The following is a 20,181-nucleotide window of genomic DNA, read 5'->3' as shown; positions in this document are numbered from 1 at the left end:
CTTTTTATTTTTTAACAGCGCTACAAAGTTCAAACTTTTGATTTCCACAATATTTTCATAATCAATTCGCAAATGTCTCTGTACTTTCGATAAATAAAAGTGACTGATGTGTGAATCCTAGGTATATTAGGAATCTTCGCTTGTTGCAAGATGCACTGTACATTTTTTTTTTTTTTCATTGGTTGTATATTCCTTATCTCTCTTTTGTTCTGTCTCTTGCATGCACTTTCTATTTTTTTTCGACACGCATATATACACTTTATTACCTTCTGAGGCACTAGGCTGCGCCACTTGGCTTTGTTGATTCAGCGATTTATTTCCACTCTTTGAATCAATATATTATATGTAGTTTGCCATTTCAAGTATTTTCAATTTATTTTGACGCAGTTCAACCGCGGTTTTGCTCTCGCATCACTTCACCAAGTTCAATTGAATCATAATTTGTCGCACCGACACTAAACAATCACTAAGATCAGATGCGCGACAGACAGTTTTTTCGTTAAGAATAATAATTATGTAGGAATATAATGCATGTATGCACATATGTATATATGTATTGTGTATTTTATGCCAGTGTGTGTATGTATAATTGTAGCGTGTGTGTTGTTTAAATCATGTAAAAGCACTTTATCAATTAATTTTCTACTGTTTGTGGAGCTTATCTCACTGTCCACTATAGTACTGTACACGGCCTGATGATGCAGACCCTGTTTCTCGCATCACGTCATCCCAAGCTGTCGACGATTCCATGAAAGCAAAAAGAAATGAGCATCGTTAATGGTACATACAAATATAGGAAAATATTTACAAAGTAATTTAGTTAGTTATTTTCTAATCCACTTCCTATGAAATTAAATAAATTAAAAAAATGCTTTCGGTAATTATTATCATTGATTTGTCTTAAATAAACTTGAGAAATAATAGTAAATTCATCTTTGTCTTATTAAAGTATTATAAATAAATTGTGTTATTATATATAACTGTTGTTCCTACATTAGGTAGTATTAAAGCTGTAAGTATTGACGATTGAATGGTGCTAGTGAGACGATTAATTTTTTAATTATATTTATAAATAAATTTATAAAGCATTGCATTACAATTTATTTTCAAATTTTTAAATTAGATTGCTTAGAGATTGATTATCTTCATAATAAGATTCTTATTATAAGATTTAAATAAGACTCACCTAATCCAACGAATGACACAATCTTGTCGTGATTGAATTTTTGTACGTGACTTTCATCAGGAGCAATGTAACGTGAAGAGAAGTCCTCTTTCGGTTGATTCCGACACTTTTCAATGACTGGTGGCGGTGGGTGCTGAGGTAGCATATATTGAGCTTGAAATCTCATTTGGCAGCTCATGTAAGCTGACATCGTCTGAGCTAAGACTGGATGCGGAGGGGGAATCGGATGCACGTACATATACGGATTGATAGGGAAATTCGGCGGGAATTTATCACATCTAACGTGCTTGTCGAACATTGGCGGCGGTTGACTAAAGTGTGGCCCTGAATTGGCATAATGAGATAAATCTACACCGGCCGTTGGAGCTTCATCCTCACCCTCATCCTCCTCCTCCGATAGAAGAAGCTGTTCATTAATCTCGAATCCGAATATGAGTTCACTCGATTCCGATTCTGTACTCCTGGATTGATCGGTTACGTTTTCATCCAAGAGTATTACCGCAGGTCTTGTCGACGCTGTTGTGGTTGTTGTTGTTGTTATTGATAATGGGTTCACTTTGTTTATTGAATAATTTTCAGTAACCTTTTGTTCTTTTTCACTTTTGTTAATGGAATTGGACTGTTTTGACTTTTTGTTTTCCAAGTCATCGCCTGGTTTATCTTGTCGACAATTTGGAGTCTAAAAATTATGCGGATATACATAAGTACAAGTATGAAGAAACAATGAATCAATAGAAAAATCACGTATACGTGTCTACTAATTTTTCATTAATTTTACTCCAATAATTCTTCTTCACAAATTAGTATACATATGTTTATTCAATAAATTATATTATATTCTACGAACATACACTTATAATGTTCAATAATGATTTGACAATAAAATAGATTTTTTTTTTTTTTTTAAAGAAAATAACAATTTTAATTTAATATAAAAATTGTATTCATTAAATTACTCAATCTTAAATTATCTTTAAAAATAATGTAAATTATCTTTATTAAAATAAGTTTTTCATCCAATTTAATTGTAATTATTGGCAGTTAAGAGCTAATGTTAAGAGCCAAACAAATTATTGCTAGACGTACGTACATAAGTAATAATATCTTATTGTAACATTCAATAATTAGAACTTATGTTTCACGTGTGCATCTAATGACACGACAGTATGTAATAATTTAGAGCTTATGTATAAATAATAAGTCATCATCACCTGTTGCTGATAACACACTTTCAAAGTGTCTTTAGAATTAATTTGTTGTTGATCCTTAGAAGCTTTGGAAAGTTTTTCAGTTTTATTTACACGTGCAGTCTCGGCATCGATAACGGATCGCAAAACATTATTCCCTATCCTTGTCTTGGCAGAATCAATAATTTCTGACGGTCCTGCCGTCACATTATGTGCACTTGCCATCTTCTTCACATCCTTATCATCTTGCTGCGATTGAATTGGATTGGCGACTTTCATTTCGTCTGGCAACGAGCTTTGAAATTTCTTTGAATCGCGAGACTCGTCGATCTGCGATTGACTTTGAGTAGTAGAATACTCTCTATTACCCGAGCCAGAGTTTTGCGGATGATTTTTACGTATTCTTGTACTTTTTACATTTGCATTTAAATCCTTGGTACTCTCGCTATTACTACTGTTCTCCATTTCAGGCGGAGAAGAAAAATTAGAGGACGACTCGGGTAACTTCGGAGGCAGTGGATTGGTTGGTGTTGTTTCGTTTGAATTTAGACTAGAATTATTAATCGACTGTTTGTTTTCCTGTTGCATCTTCTCAATGTCTTGTACATACTTGACTACTTTGCTCATGGCTTCCTCCTGCGCCTCTTGCGTCTTTTTGCTGCCTTCGGTTGGCAGCTTGGATTTGGGCATTGTTGGCGAAGGTGGCTTATCAAGACTAACGCTCATTGGGCCTTGTTGGGCAAAGCTCTGCTGCCGCAATTTTCTGTCGGAGTGCTGTAGCTCATCGAGGCTTGGGTAATAGTCGTTTGGAAGCTTCTCTATTTCTGTATTATTCTTTGAGGAAGCGACGGTAGGCCACGCTGCTGTATTGATCACATTCGGCATTAAATTCGATATGTTTAAAACAGGCGTCGCTGGCATATTAAGCGTTGCCATGCGCGCGATATCAGCGTAACTTGCTTGAGGTGCACTTGATGATGATGTAACTGTCTTTGATGAATTGTGTTTCGACGAATTTGACGTTACAGGAAGCGAATGAACAGAGTCTAGGTCACTGCTATCTGATTTGTCACTAAAATACAAAAATACTCAACCGTTTAAAACATTCCCAAAGAAAATTGTAAGATTAATAATTTTAAATAAATAGAAGTTTATGCTCTATTCGTGATTAATTAATTTAACACAACTTCAATATAAAATATATGTATGAAAATGCCTTTACTGTTGCGCTGTATTATTTATAATCTTTCATAGCGACCCCTCCCCGATACAGAATTTAATTTTTAAATTTTTACTAAAAGTAACGTAAATATTTTTGTACAAATTCTTAAATGGTATTATTGTTTAATTAACAAGGTACTTTGTCATAAAATGTATTTGGACTTTCATAAATAATGCCCAATGTGTTAATACAAAATTGAAATTATATATCTTATTCCACACGACCTCCTACAAGCCTTTAACAAATTTATTTTTCATATTTAAAGTCTTAGAGATAGTTACCTTGGAGGCATACTGCTGGCAGATTTCCGTCTGAGTTCTGGAGACAAAGGCGTCCTATAATCGTTATTGAAGCCTCTACCACGTTGTAAATATGATCCAGAACCCGTAAGATTCTGTGCTCTTCCACCACTAGAACTTCTACGCTGCTTTTTAGCTTTCTTTTTCTTGTTTGTTACAACATGAAACTCTGTTTCCGCTTCGTAATCTACGTTATTCTTTTTCACGGAATTTCGGCGACTACTGTAATCATCGCCTGTATCATTGCAATAAATAGACTGTCCTTCTTCGGTGCCCCAAGATCTACGATCGCCTCGTGAATCTACCACTGTTGTATCACCAGTACTTCGCTGTTTTGTACGACGTAAAGCTACATTAATGGAACCTACAAAGCAATAAAATAATATTATTGTAGAGTTGAGAAATTTTAATGCGATAAATAGCCAATAGGTTGTGCGCTAAAAAGATATTTTTATTCCTTTACCATGCTGACTGGAAACGCTGCTTGATCCACTTGAAGTTGTGCTTTTTTCCGTAGTAAGATCCTTAAGTTTGGTCTTTGAAATTTCTTCTAAAGAGTTTGACTTTTGTAATTTTGCAGGTATCTGTTCCCTTTTAATGTCTTTATTGTCTCGAGATCGTGACTTTGTATTTGATGCAGCTTTTACTTTAATCGAGTTACTGGCTTTTCCCTTTTTGCTTTTACACTCTTTGTTTTCAATGAAACTTATTAAAATATCAATATCTTCGTTTCTGTGACCCTTTACATTCTCAGATTGATATACTATGACGTTTGGTTCTTGGGCATTCTTTCGACGAGGCTTTTTTTTCTCTCCGTTGTAGACTTGAACAGCGTTACCGTTTTCATCAAGTGACTTTTTCTCTCCAGATAAGGAAGATTCTTTTCCCGGAATATGCTGTGCTGTTAGCCTAGAAACTATTTCTACAAGATTAAAAACCGCATATGCCTTACCTTAAATTATATTAAAAACATATTTTAAACATATAGATATCTTTATATCTGTATATATGTGTGCGTGTGTACACACACAGACACAACGATTTTTTTTTATTAAAAGAGTAAAATGTTAATTATAAAATATATACAAATTATGATTATTATATTTCAATATTCCTCGAGTACTAATTAAGTAATTAGAAAGTGAAAAAATATGGATATTTCATTTGGGATACTCATTTAATAAATCATAGGCACGTAATGAACAGGCTTAATTGTGCAAGGCTATTTTATAAGAATTATTCTGAAAAATATATATTAAATACATTTAAAAAAAAAAAAAAAACAACTACATTTTAAAGTAAATTATTATTATAACATCGTGGGCATAACGAAGTATTTAAACTATGCTGTCTTTATACGAAGAGGAATATGCAATTAAATTTATTCATTAAATTGAGCATCGTAGATTCTTAGATGTTTAAATTTGCTTTATCTATAATTACGATGAAGTGGAATTCTCTCTTGTCATTAACAATTTTAATAATGAGCTTACGTACCCATAGATATGTTAGGTGACGGCCAGGACATTACCGAGTAAACATTGGGGGGTCCACTCATGACACATTTTACGTTATTGTATTGTGGGAAGGGAAGCGAGCTCGTCCCTTCCGTTCCATTTACATTGATCTTTGACTTCTCCAGTTTAGTGGTGTGCTCACGAAAGGTTGGGAATTCGATGGTCGAATCGACGGGGGTTTGAGTTATGTCGAAGGTTGCACGGGTTATGAATTGTACCGGCCGGCGGTGATCGATAATTTTCATTTCAGTTCCTTCGTCATCCTCTGCGTCCAGCGAGCGAGGCCTCTGAACACCTCCGAGCGCGGCTGAAGCATTTCGCTCGCTTACGACACTTGCCTGAAACATAACACGTGACACATTAACTCACTGACTATCGTTAAAATTTTCATTTAGGTGCCGCTTTTGCATTACTTTAAAATTACTACGTGTAAAAGTCTTTTACCATTTCGTAAGTTTTTTTCATTCATATCTAAAATCGAAAATTTTATTGAAAATAATATGCAAAATTGATAAAATATTGAATTTTTATTGTTCAATATGAAATTTTTCTTTATATTTCTAAATGATATTGTACGTTGTCTTTATCTTTTATCTTTGAAAAGTTTTGGAATTGCAACCACAACGAAATTTTTTAATTTAATACTTAATAGTTTTCATTATTTTTATTAATATCAATGTTCTTTCACGTTATAAATTCAATTACGATTGACATAAAAAAGGTAGGAGAAAACAAATTAATATATAGATAATCTTGGCTTATATAATTTTAGGTGTTATCATCGTGTTGCGCTAAAAATTAAAAGAATGCCGAAAATCATTTATATTACTTATCACGAAAAACTTTTATAACATACTCTGTGTAAAAGCGATTTTGATTGAAAGGAAAATTACTAATTTTATACAATATACTAATTTAATAATGTATCGACACACACACACACACACACACACACACACACACACACACACACACACAAGTAATTTTTTAAATAAATTTTAAAAGCATAATGAATATTTATTTCAATATTTGTATGTCATAAGGGACCAGATAATTGCCACTTTGCATAAATCCCTGTATTTTTGCAATTAAACAGGTTTATTGATAAATGGTTAAAGCGACACGTTGCATTATGAAAGTAAATATTGCATATCATACTATTAAACAAATATTTAATTAACATATTATTTACACGATAAAATAATTCGTGAGGTTCATTATATTTTTGTTGTATATGTATAATTAAAATAATTTAAAAAGAAAAATTAATCATGAATATTTATATAAAATTAATCACAATAAATTTAATTTAATATCTTATTTGATTTTTGTTACTTATAAATAAATTATACTAACGTTATTTTATATATATAATAAGTACTTCAAAAGGCTTTAGGCGACATTCAGTTCATCGTATTAAATAAAGCAAACTCGCACAATTTATTCGAAGCTTTATTTAATATCTTTGAAAAGATAAACAAAAATTTTTTTTTCAACTGTAATTAATTAAATGTATAAAATATTAAGCAGTCATTTGTTAAAGACATATACAAGAAAACTGGGTTAATATTTGTAACACAATTAAATACGCAAAGACAAATTTATTAATTAAATAAGGCAATAACAAACCAAATGCTATATTGTATAAATAGTTAAGAGTACACATGTAAATTTATGTATTTAAGTACGTATTACGTAGTAAATTATTAAAGCTATCTGCACCAACGATAATAAAGTTTTTCTTTAAAATCGAATTAGTCTAAGTATATTTTATGAACTTTTAAACAACGCAGAGTGATCGCTAATTTCCAGTCCTATATAATTTAAATATCATTTAACGTATAATGTGATATTTTACGTTTTAGTCTTGAAGTGTTACTTATCATTGAGCGAGATTTGACAGCTTAAAACTATAATCTTTTTCTGATAATTTACCATTTGATATAGATAAAATTATGTATGACTTTTGCAGAAGCATTTGACCTTCTCTGATTTTAAAATTCACTTAATACAAACCTCAAAATCTTCCAAACCGATCACCATACAATCTTGTTTATTATACTCTGGAGGTGGGTTGTCTGACTCGAGCATCTCATTTGTTCCAAGTTTTCCCCTGTTACTGCTTCGTTTGTCTCGCAATTCACTTTCAATGTCACACGAGCCACTTAATTTACTTTCCTTTCTCTCCTTTTCTTTTTCTTCTTTCTTAGAATATCGATCGTAAGAAGGCTTATCCAAAGATTTGGATTTTTCTTTATTAGTCCAATCGTATACAGATTTTTCTTCAGATAAACCCTTCTGAAATAACAAATATTTTTTAATATATTTGCAATTGAAACATTTTTTTTACAGAAGTTTGTAGTAGAATCGGTAATTGGCAAATATTGCATTGTTGCATTATATTTTTTTGTTTGAAATTTCAAATTATATATATAAATATTTTATTAAATATATATATATAGCTCAAGCAGTATCAAGATGAGTTTATTGTTTAGTAAAAATGCCAACATAAATAAAGATTTTAATAGTTCAGATTTAAAACTGTTAAAACAGTAATAATAATAATAATAATAAAAAAAAAAAAAAAAAAAAAAAAAAAAAAAAAAAAAATTTCGTGTATCGCATTGTACAAAAATCAATATTTGTTTTAAAAATTGTGTTTAAAATTTAAAAAATCTTTTACATCGAGTATATAAAAGTACTATATAAAAATACTTTTAATATATAAAAGTATATATATAATTTTGGCTTGTACTTTAGATTTATGTATTCGGTTAAAATATCAATTTCCAACAAATTCGATGTACAGGCAGAATATATTTCGTTTGAAAAGTGTTTTTGATTTTTTACATTTAATCTATACATTCGCAACTTGATACTATTTTATGTCAGGAAAGAGGAGGTACTGAAATTTAGTTTTTCTTTTTATTGAAATATTAACATTAAAATTAACGACAAAAAACAAGAAGCTTTGAAAAGGAAAAAGTAAAAAAATGAGACATTTAATTAACTCGTTTTAAGAGTTGGCCCGTACAATTCTGTTATAATTCCGGCGAAGGATAAAAAAAAAAAGTCGCGTGCGGCAGGAACTTTCAACACCTCGGTACAAGAGTAGAAGAAAAAGAAAAAATAAGACAGATTGACACACAAAGGTGGAGAAGCTATGAGGAATTACGAGGATAAGCCTGGGCCGTACCTTCTTCTCGAACACTAGGTCGAAATTGGCAAGGGATGCAAGGGTGTGCGTGGCATTGACGTTGGAGGGCAGGGAGCCGCCTTCCCTCTGCCTCGCGGAGACGCTCGGGCCCGGGTGGCGCTTCTGCTTGCTGCGCCTGGGGCCGCCCGCGTATGTCTGACTCGAGCCGGAGACCAGGTAAGCGAAGCCGCTGTCGAATTCGGAGTTGGGCCCGGGCTCGCGCGCCAAGTTCTGCAGCGAGCCCCCGTGGGTCAGGTGCTCCGAGACGGAGTCACGCTTGTGGCGACGGCTGCGATTTGTGCCCGGGAGGCAGCGCGATGAGCCGCCACCACTGCTGCCGCTTGTCACTGTCCACCGGCCCTCCTCGCTTTCGTCGGCTTCCGCTTCTTGAAGTAGTTCCTACGTGCGGCACATTAGTATACGGAAGCTCACGTAGACATCGGGGCTCGGAGCTCGAAGCTCGGTTAGGATCTTTTTTATCGACCGCCTACAACTATGTACTCCGCCCCGTGTCTCATCGAGTTTTGGCGAAAATCGCACCCCCCTCCCCGCCCCAATTCCTATCCCACGCATACTCGTTCGCTTATTCAAATAACAATAATAACAATTTAATTTTGCATACTGACACGTTCGTTCATAACCGAGTCGCGAATAATCAAATGATTGTTTTCGTTGAAAGTTCGTTTTACATTGCAAGAACACCGCGACAAATAAATTTTATAGGTTTTTTTTTTCAAATCATTAATCGACATTCTCTAATCGAAGCGTAATCTTACTGGAGGCTTAGCAGGCGCCTTTTATATAGGAGTAACAATAATACGACGACGACGACGACGACGACGACGATAACAACAACAACCATCACCACGACCACCATCACCACAAACACCACCACCACAATAACAACAACCACAACGACAACAACAGCAACAACAATATTTTAACAATAGTCGAAGCTATTCTACATAATCTTCTAGGTTTCAATAATTAAAGGCATAATCATAGTATTAATCGTTACATTTTCATTATATTAATCGAAGCTTCATTCGTTTTAATAGATAGAAAAAGTAAAATTAATAATCACTCGATATTTTTTTAAAATTTTTTGGTGTAAAAATGTTATTATATATTGCTGAATATAATTTTTTCAAGAAACGTTTATATTAAAATTTTTTTTAAATTAAAGTCTGCAATAATATTATTAATAAATCCAATTGGAATCTCATGCTAATCAAATTTAAAAACAAATAAGTTTTACCGATTTAATTTAATAGAATTCGTTTAAGATTTTGAGTAATTTAATTGCTAAATAATATTCGAAACTCCTCATAAATATTACGTTATAAAATTAATTTAGCTAACTCAGACAATATAAATATATATAAAAAATCATATACAATTGTTTGATCTGTAAAAACTATTACCTATTTAAGTTTCCGTTATAAAGCCAATTAAATACATTTATACAATACAATTAGAATTTATTATATGTTTTAATTTTGCATAATTTATTTAATTTTTATTTCCATAAACAAAATGAATTTAGGTTCCACTTTTTTTTTAGAATCAATTAAAATATATTGTCGCTATTGTTCTTCGATTATTAAATTAATTTAAATGAAAATTTTTTCATTTAAAATTTAGATTCAGTATAATTTTGTACATTATTAAAGGAAAAAATCCTTGATACAAATAATATGTAATTATGTGAAATTATTAAATACTCATTAAACTGTTATTTGACAGAAATAATATTTTGAATCAGTCTTATAAAGAATCTGCAACTTAAATTACTTAAAGCAAATTGATTAATTTAGGCACTTCATTACTTCTGGTCTTAATGAATTGTATTTTATAATTAAATATTAGATATTTTATAAATATCGGTGACAGACATTTTAATCCACATATTAAGTTTAAAAATTACTTGGGAATATGTTTTGAATGTTAATAGTACGATTTGAAATTATTTAATTATTCGCCTTATGTTAAAGCATGCAAAATATTATTTTCTTAAATGTTTTGATATCACATAGTAACAATACGCTAATTAATTTTGTAGAATAGTTTGATTATTGAAAAAAAATACATAATAGTTACTCAATCTATTTATTCTATTATAAAATTACTTGAAATATATAATTGTAAAACATAAAAATTTCTTTAATAAAGCTATATAATGCAAGAAAATTTTTTTGTTCATAAATACAATGGACTAATTAAAAAATATATTTTAAGTATTTATGTTAATTTCAACTTTTGTAACAAATGATATTCTTTGGTTTCTTAGATAAAAATAATTTTTTAAATAAACGCTTAATTTCATTTTATTCATTTATTATTTTATAAAAAAAATTATTTTGAATAAATTCACTTTAAAATTATTTTTCATTTAATTTTAAAATAGGTTTACTAACATTTTGTTTTTATTTTTATACCAGTATATTGTAAAAATATAAGTAAATAAAAAATTAAAAAATTTTATATTTGTACATACACACACGCACGCGCGTGTATATTTATATAATTTATGGTAAGTAGAAATTGGTAAATTGAACTATTGTGTAATTGAAGAACACAAATATCATTTACTTAAATAAAAATACAAACTATTACAATAAAAAAAAATTAGTAAAATTGTGTGAATTCTGATCTAAATATTATTTTCTAAAATAATTTTATTAAATATTTAATCTATTTACAATAAAGATTACTATACAGATTTTTAATACATTATTAGCTTAGAAAACTGATTTATTTCTGCAAATTAGTTACGAATATTGAACTGTATAATTGTATATCGTTGATATAGACATCATGGAATGTTACAAATTATTATATATTGTAAAATGAGTAATTGAAAATTAATTAATTACAATGTATAAATTTAATATATTAAAAATAGTATGTTACAGTTTTCAATAAAAAGAGATATATCAATAGTTACACAGCTACAAATGAAAAACAATGAAAAAATATATCAAATTACATTAAAATTACTCTAAATTACTATGGTATTTCAATTATTACTTATTTGAAGTGTAATTTGATCACTCTGCGCTAATTGAACATCGATTAATGCTCTCGTTAAAATTAATATAGCTTTATAAGAATTGCAATATAATAATAATGTTACTAATAAAATAAGCAAGTTAGATAATTAATAAAATTAAAACAATCAATTTGTAGAATTGTATAAAATAATGTAGTTTTTTTATAAATGTAAGCTTACAAGAACATTAAACTCAATGTTTATATTTTACTAAGATTTTAATTTTAACTTACATAGTTTTATTGAATATAAATAACTTATATTCTTTTGTATTAATCCAAATGAAATGTATTAATCTAAATTTCCTTTGGGCTATTTAATAACTAATCTTCAAACCATATTTTTAATTTTTAAGAGTTATTATTTCTATTATAATGTGACTTTAAGGTTAGAACTATGTCAAAGTCTATTGTTTTAAATGAGTTTAATAACAATTAAAGATATTAGTAGATTATGTTTACTTCAACAAGAACACATTACTATTTTAGCTTTTGAAACAATAAAACTATAGCAATATAACAATGAAGCTATGTAGTTTTTTTCCTTCTTCACTCCAACCATATGCCAATACATTTAAATGAAACAATAAAGAGCCAAACTAACATTGTATGTGATAAAACCAATTGAATTTTTAAGCTTTAATAATTATCATCAACTGTACCTTAAAAAGATTGGACTTTCCTTCACGATCTTTGGGACATTTGTATGTAATGGCTTCATCCAATAATGCTCGAAGCTCTCCTTCGTTTAAAGTTGACAGGGTTGCAGGCTCTTCCTAAAAGAACAATATTTTTTTACATTAAGTAAAGCATTTAAAAATTTGAAGAATTTATTTAATGTCACTTTATGTAACATAAAATTATATAAAATAACGATGTTTTAATCGCTCTTCTCTGATAAGAACAGTAAAAAGTAAAGGATAAATTAACTACAGACGATAACAACAAGAAGAGCCTCTTCAAATTGTAAAATTATAACTACAAAATGAAATATTGAATTATGTAAGACTAATAAGTCTTTGGTATATTTACATTAACATTGGTTTAATAATCAAATAAGCACATATATGTAAGGTACTTATTTATTAATATTTATTAATATTTACTAAATATAACTATATAATTATTATTAATTCAATGTTACACACTAATAAATAATTTAATAATTTAAATATTAAAATTGAATGAAATTTTTGTATAAAAATATTGTGTAAATATAGATTTTGTATAAAAAGTATAGTAAAACCATTGTAGTTAAGTTATATTCAATTTACACAATGCTTGTATCATTATTTATTTTTGTTGTTGTATTATTATTTACTTTTTGTTACAATTATAAACTATCTAAAATGTATACCTGAAGCATTATTAATAAACATTAATTATCAATAAAAATTAAAATCTATCTGGAGCGTATGTTTTAATTTTAATTGAATACTAGAGAGAAATGATTTGTTTCATTTATTATATTATGAATATAATAATTAGAACAATTGTTTAGAATATTAAAACAAAATGCAATCATTCTCTAAAGCTGACAGGTTATACTAATACGGTAAAACATGTTTTCACAATCTATCAAACAAGGGAAGTATGTCACTGAATTCAAAGTGAAGATGTTGTTCCACATCTAGAATTAATGCCAAATGTATTAACCAATGACTTCGATCCAGCACCTTATTCATTGCGAAATTTCTAATTAATAGTCTATAATTAAATATATATATATATACAATTTTATATAACAAATTGTTTAATTAATTTAAATTTTAATCACATGAATATTCTATTTTATAGTATTATTAATTATATGATTCAATTGGATGTCTCGATCGACGATTAACGATTAATAAGTATTAAGATTAAATTTGTATGTCATAGCGATCATATTTATTTAGCCTATTTTAATATATATTTGCAATTATTTTATTAGATATTTTAATTTAATTTCGTTATTATGCTGTATAAATATTTGAATGCACATTTTTGGCATATTGGTTATATATTCTTCTATTTTATATTGACCTGTTATTAATAAACATAACCCAAAAGTATGAAAAACGTATAGAATATTGTTAAATATATTAATAATATACATAAATATAAATACGATATAAGTATAAAGATAAATTTATAGATTGCGGTATTATGAATTGTCGAATGAACAGTTGATGATAATAAATAATGTTAGTTATAATAACAATAGTAATACCATTAAAATTAATAGTTCCATGATTTATAGAAAAGTCAATACGATTAAATAATTTATGTGTATCATTGTCAATTGCTGCGAGCACATTATCTTTAACAATAATGGTATAAGAACAGATAATATTTTTTAAATTACAGCACATTAATCAGTAGAAATGTAGATTTTTGTAGTATAAAGAGCTATGAGTTGTAAAATAAACTTAAATATTTTTCAATGAAATTCGCTCTTATTTGAATAATCTATATGTATATTTATTTTACTTGAATATCATGAGTAATAAATAGATTCAGATAATTGGTCAAATTTATAAAGAATAGATGAAAGGCGAAGAAAACATTTTGAATTTAATGAGAACAAGTTCACTTATCAATCACAGATATTGAACAAGTCAAAAAACATGTCTCGTATCATCATTTTACTACACAAGCAGCCATATTCTTTTTTTTTTTTCAAATAATTAGAATGTCAATCATTTAAATAAAATTTTGGTATCATTGTAATGAAATGCCATATGTAAAAAAAAACCTTAGAAAATAATGCTTTTAGTATTTATAAGTATTTTAAGTATTATTTTTCAATAATGCTAATAATCAACAACATGGTAGAAAATATGAGTTGATTTTCAATAAGTAGAATATATACATAATATATATATATATATATATATATATATATATATATATAATGTGTATATGCATGCACATGCCGTGAGACTGAGAGAGAGAGAGAGAGAGAGAGAGAGAGAGAGAGAGAGTGAGTGAGTGCGTGAGGAAGGAACGAAGAAAGAGAATATATATCTCCTATTTCATCCAAACAGACTTACTTGGGAAACGTAAAAAGAGGAAAAACGTATGCGGAGCGCCGCCTCCTATTGCCGTCGCCACCGCCACTGCCGCCACTGCTGCCGGGCAGTGTGCCGACGGTGCGGAATTTATATTTTTAGAGGACACCCAGATATCGTTTAGCGCCTCGAGCGATATGTCCCAGAGGACTAAAGAACGAGTAGCAGCGCACGCGGGATAAGAGAGAAAGCCGCGGTCACCACCATTGTCATCGTCGTGTTAAACGTTTCCGTCCTTGCAATCGCACTCGCACTCGTCGTCCTCGTCCTCGTCCACGTCTTCTTCGTGAGCCGTCGTGTCGTAGTAGCTCTCTGCGATCAATTTACGCAAAGGAGTTAAGCATTCACTTACGTGCGTGTATACGTGCACCGTTGACGCCCGTTTTTCTCGCCCTGACTTCCGCCGCCGTCGTCGAGAAACGTACGAACGAACGAACAAACGAAGGAACGAGCCATCGAACGGACTTTGAGCGGGCGGGAGGGCGCGCACGCACGCACCACACAGAAACACACACACGCGCGCGCGCGCACGCACTAACGACAAGAGTGCGCTCCCTTGCGCCTCCGCCTTTTCGACGGTTCTTCAGAAAAATCCGATATTCGTCGGCCGCCTCCGCCACCTACTCCTCTTGCTTCTGCTCTTCCACCACCTCCTTGGCGCTAAAAGCAAGGCGGACGTGTCGATCGAGGTATTGCACGCGAGGCATCCAGCCTACCGACCGAGTATCCGACCCGCTCTCTCCTACAGCCCTGCTGTGGTTGGCGATAGGAGGAGAGACGACACACGCGCGCTAGTTACGAATCGGCGAGTGGTGGCTGCTCGGTCGTTGTTGTCCTTGTCGTCGCCGTCGCCACCGCGAACGAATGCGGCGATGAGTATCGTCACCACCGTCACTACCACCGCCGACGTAGCCGCCGTTACCGCTACCGCCGGGTCGCACAACCTACACACTCGCAAACGCACAAGCTCCTCGGTGCGCTGCATTCGCTAATATAAATCTACGGGTGAGCGCGCGTGCGCCCGCACGCACACACGTCAACTGACAGAGAGGGAGGGAGGGAGGTAGGTAGCGTGCGGCCGCGCGCACGCATACGTATCCACAGAGAGAGAGAGAGAGAGAGAGAGAGAGAGAGAGAGAGAGAGAGAGAGAGAGAAAGGGCAAAACAGGACGGTAAAGGCAAATGGTAAGAAGGGAAGGGAGTGTATTTCGACGAATGGACTCGGGTGCGGCGCGCGCTCCTCTCCTCTGCTCCCTCAGCTCTCGAGGCTCTCGACACTCTCGACAGTCTTGACTAGCGACGTCGAGGCGGTTCGGTCGGCATGTTCGTCAATCGGGTCGCCATTACCGTTTACCAGCCATTAAACTCGAAACCATAGACACGGAACAACGTCAGGAATGTAAGCGCGAACGTCGGAGCCCTTACTTTCATCGTTCTCTTAGACCAAACGTGCGTCTTTTTACTTATCCTTTACCCAGTTCACCCCTGCTATACCCTTATTGTTTTTTTTTCTTTCCCTTTTAAATATTTTTTCGAGTTATCGCGTACTTTTTTTGTTTTGTTTTTGTTTTTTGTTGTTTTTGCTACTGTTGTTACGAGCACGGTTGACACGGAAGTAGACGAGTCATTTCTTGATACTGACATTGTAAATTCTTCAAATTGTTCAATTCAAATCTTCCGTTTTAACTAGTTTTTGAAAAGTCATTTAATTCGCCATTCATTACGTATTATTATCATTGTTAGTGTATTATGAGTTAGTGTTATTTTTTTTTTTTTTTTTTTTTTTTTTTTTTTTGTAACTTAATTATAAAATTTGCACATGGGAATAAACGTTGATTAAAACTTTTTGTATTTCTTTTTAAGCAAAAAATGTGTATGTTCTGATAATGAAAATGAATGCACAATTGTAATGTGATTTACGTGTCGGTGAAAACATTTTTTTCTCATCAAATTTTATAGACAAATATTTAAGACATTTCAAGTCTTTAATTTAGACGATAATCATCTAGCGCCATTTGTATACACATGATGAACTATTTAAAGCAAACATTAGACTGCAGTATCACCAGGCGAAGTCACAATTATACTTTTTATATTTTAAATTGCCTGATTATTATTTCTATTTCAGAAACTCTAAAAAATCGATTACTGTTATTATCAAGCAATTAATTAATCGTGAAAAAGAAAGATGATCTATGCTAGAAAACAATAAGATATATTTACTACACTTGAGTAATAGAGCTATGCAATACACCAATCAGCGTCCAGAATTAGAACCGTTTGATTGTTGCGACTAACTCGGTTCTCTCTCTCTCGCACACGCACGCACGCACGCACACACACCATCGCTCGCTCATACACTTACTCGATACACTATCAAGCACTTCCGATTCTGCATGCTGATTGGTCAGCTTTATCGTCCTATTGCTCGAGTTCTAATTAGTATAAAAATATTTTTGTACAGGCCGTTTTAGTCTCTTATAGGGAATCATGAAATAATAACTTTTACTCAATCTTCCGACACTGAGGATATCAGTGTATATAATTTTAAAATCATTTATCAGTGCCATTGATTATTCTGTACTGTAATTCTGTAAAAAAAGATGTAAAGAAATTTATTATAAACCTTAAATTAAATTTTATAAATATTGTTCTAAGATTGTATCAATTGTGCTGCGCGCAATTATTTTTTTCTTTGAACAAATTTATATTAAAATTTTATGTTAAAAGTTACTGTTTATACTACTTTTTAACTGCTTGCTTTGCCGTATTTATGCACGTGTCGCAACTTAATTATATTTATTTATTGCCAACAGCAGAGAAGCATTTACTTAAGTGAAATTAATATAATATGATGGGGTTTAAATGAAATACTTAGTTTGTAATTTAAAGAATCTACGCATAAAAGTTCTTTTCGTATAACGAAAAAATACAATGCATTTATTAAAGGATATATAAAGAAGAATATCTATTATATATTATTACATATTGAAATTACAAGCAACTGCATACTTACGAGATAAGCGGCTCCAGTACTGCAAAATTTAACGCGATTCAAAGCAATTTTTTAAAATCAGGAAAAAAAAATGCTGAATGACATTCGAACACCAACGCTTCATCGATTTATCGCTTTATTACTTTTAGTAGACCAAGCTAAGTACCGGAACTACCGTTGAAAGAACGAAACTATGTTTTGTTTTATAATGGAGCTTGTTCATTTCGAGGTTTTCGCCAACTTTCAAGCACAAGGGATGTAATAAATTCCTTCGCCTCTTCACTCAATCATCATAACTATTTACGAATCGAAAAAAATTTCAAAAGATTAAAATAAGAAGTGAAGAAGTGGAAGAGGTTTCGGTCTCAATTGAACTATTGAACCTTATTCAATATACCGATTTACTTTTGTTGGTTTTTTTTTCTTCATACAATTACGAGCCATGAATTATGTTATTATTTACTTAAGCTTTGGTATTTGTTGATGATAATATCCACGACTAAAAATTGTATATACAGACTTCTTTGTGTAACTATAATGTTAACAATGGTAATTAAAGGTATACAATGCTCACAATAAGTTTTCTTATTTACATAAATCTGTACGAGGACTTTAGTGTATAAGAGAGTACATTGTTACAAACAAATTATTTTATTTACACTTTTATCCGATACAGTCTAAAAGCTTATATATTTTGAACTTAAGATTAAATTCTATGCGGATAACATCAATAATAGCGCATAGGTTGTATTCTTTTATTATGGAAAGAAATATTTTTTAAGTAATTTTGATTAACAAAAATTATAAAAAAAATTAGTTAAAATTAATTTTAATAACGTTTAAATGATGAAATTTAAACAAAAGTATTTAATAACGAATAATTAATATTCTATATTGTCAGTTTGTTTATCTATAATTTCGACGTTTAAAGAAAATTGAAACCAAAAAGGGTCTCGTATATTTAATCAAATAAATGATTCGCATATTAGAATTTACAACAAAGAATGTTATAATCATAAATTAAAATAAGCTAAAATTTAATTATCCCATGAACTCGAATTCTTGTTATAGCGCAATCATTTTATATTACGAAATATTACGATTTCTATATTATTTATGATAATAAAAATGATTTATTATTCGTTGATAAATTTGCACCACTTGAAATTTAAATTATGATTTTAATTTGTATTAGAGATTTTATTTAAACTATAAATACTGTAATTTTAAGTTCTACTGGCACGTACACACATTGACCTCATCAGTTGAATATGGAAAAAACACTATGCATAATCTATAACGTTATCAATTAGTTCGTTCAGGTTGAAATTGTCATCAAAATATGCATAATGCAAACTATTATGGGCATTACAATTAAAAATTTTTTTTTATAATCATTAAATTTATGCATTAAATAAATAGGTGGTATTTATATTATGATTATATTTATAACGGAGATACGATAAATAATCTATAAATAAACTCGTCATTTTTTTTTTTAATTATTTAATGTTAATATTTTTTTTTATTTTTTTTAAGTAGGATTTCCAAAGTATTATACGCCAATTCGTCAATTATTTATAAAAGAGAAATTTGCATCATTTATTTAAATATGCACAACAATTTAATTTTTAACGCGTACTATACTAATTTTGAAAATTGTGAATTACGTTTTTGAATTTTATTTTCAATTCAATGTTTCTACGTCTAATAGAATTCTTAAATTAATTAAATATATTATGATATAGGACTATAGTAATATTAGACTATAGTAGTAGTATATACAGTTGGTAACTTCGTAAGCAAAAACAAATAAAGAGTTAAAGTAAATTGTGGAAAATGAATGTACAATTTACTGAAATGTTTGAGTTACTTCACTAGCTCAATTTACTGTACTACTATTTTAACATTCAACAATCCATTAATTTTTAACATATTAATGTATTTATAACTGTTTTATCGCATTTTATTTTCTGATATTTTTATGAATCCTGCAGTTAATTAGTATTTCTTTATTTTCCATAAAGTTTCTCAAGAAGACACATTACTGTCTATTGAAACATGTTGAAATGACAATAAAATATCGATTAACAATGATACTATACATTTTACATATCATATTATAAATAATGCTTCCTGTATTGCCTGTATGGCAATAATCATCTGTGTCTTTTTAAAAGTAATTTCGGTTACCACGATGTGAATGTTTTTCCCAATTTTTTTTTGCTAACAGTACATCCTTCCATACTAAACTTATATGGACATGGAAACAGTGAACGGTTGTATGCGATTAGAACGACGTAGGTGCTAATTATGTATTTAACTATACATCTGCATTTTTATGCAAATGTATTATTTTATTCTACATGTTATATCGTGTGCAATACGAACATCAGAATGGGCTATTGAAAAGAGATGCCATGAAAAGGAGTACTAATTCCGAATTAAGCATAAAGAATGATTGAAAACAATTAT

General features: G+C 30.7%; 1 protein-coding gene across 1 annotated transcript in view; it reads right to left on the bottom strand.

Moving 5' to 3' along the window:
* Nucleotides 1-557: 557 nt before the first annotated feature.
* The window catches only part of tyf (twenty-four), a 33,392-nt gene continuing 13,768 nt past the window's right edge, over nt 558-20,181 (bottom strand). Inside the window, exons 2-10 of the mRNA XM_011500136.1 lie at nt 12,321-12,434; nt 8,608-9,006; nt 7,428-7,709; nt 5,392-5,749; nt 4,358-4,810; nt 3,877-4,258; nt 2,398-3,445; nt 1,187-1,865; nt 558-734 (exon numbers count right to left, since the gene is read on the bottom strand). Of these exons, the coding sequence (XP_011498438.1) occupies nt 664-734; nt 1,187-1,865; nt 2,398-3,445; nt 3,877-4,258; nt 4,358-4,810; nt 5,392-5,749; nt 7,428-7,709; nt 8,608-9,006; nt 12,321-12,434 (3,786 nt within the window). The 3' untranslated portion in view covers nt 558-663. The remainder of the gene's footprint in view (nt 735-1,186; nt 1,866-2,397; nt 3,446-3,876; nt 4,259-4,357; nt 4,811-5,391; nt 5,750-7,427; nt 7,710-8,607; nt 9,007-12,320; nt 12,435-20,181) is intronic.

The sequence above is a fragment of the Ceratosolen solmsi genome, unplaced genomic scaffold (genome assembly GCF_000503995.2).
Source record: "Ceratosolen solmsi marchali unplaced genomic scaffold, CerSol_1.0 scaffold41, whole genome shotgun sequence".
Taxonomy (NCBI): Eukaryota; Metazoa; Arthropoda; class Insecta; order Hymenoptera; family Agaonidae; genus Ceratosolen; species Ceratosolen solmsi.
Note: the sequence above shows the minus strand (reverse complement) of the source record. Positions and strands in the feature narration are given on the sequence as shown.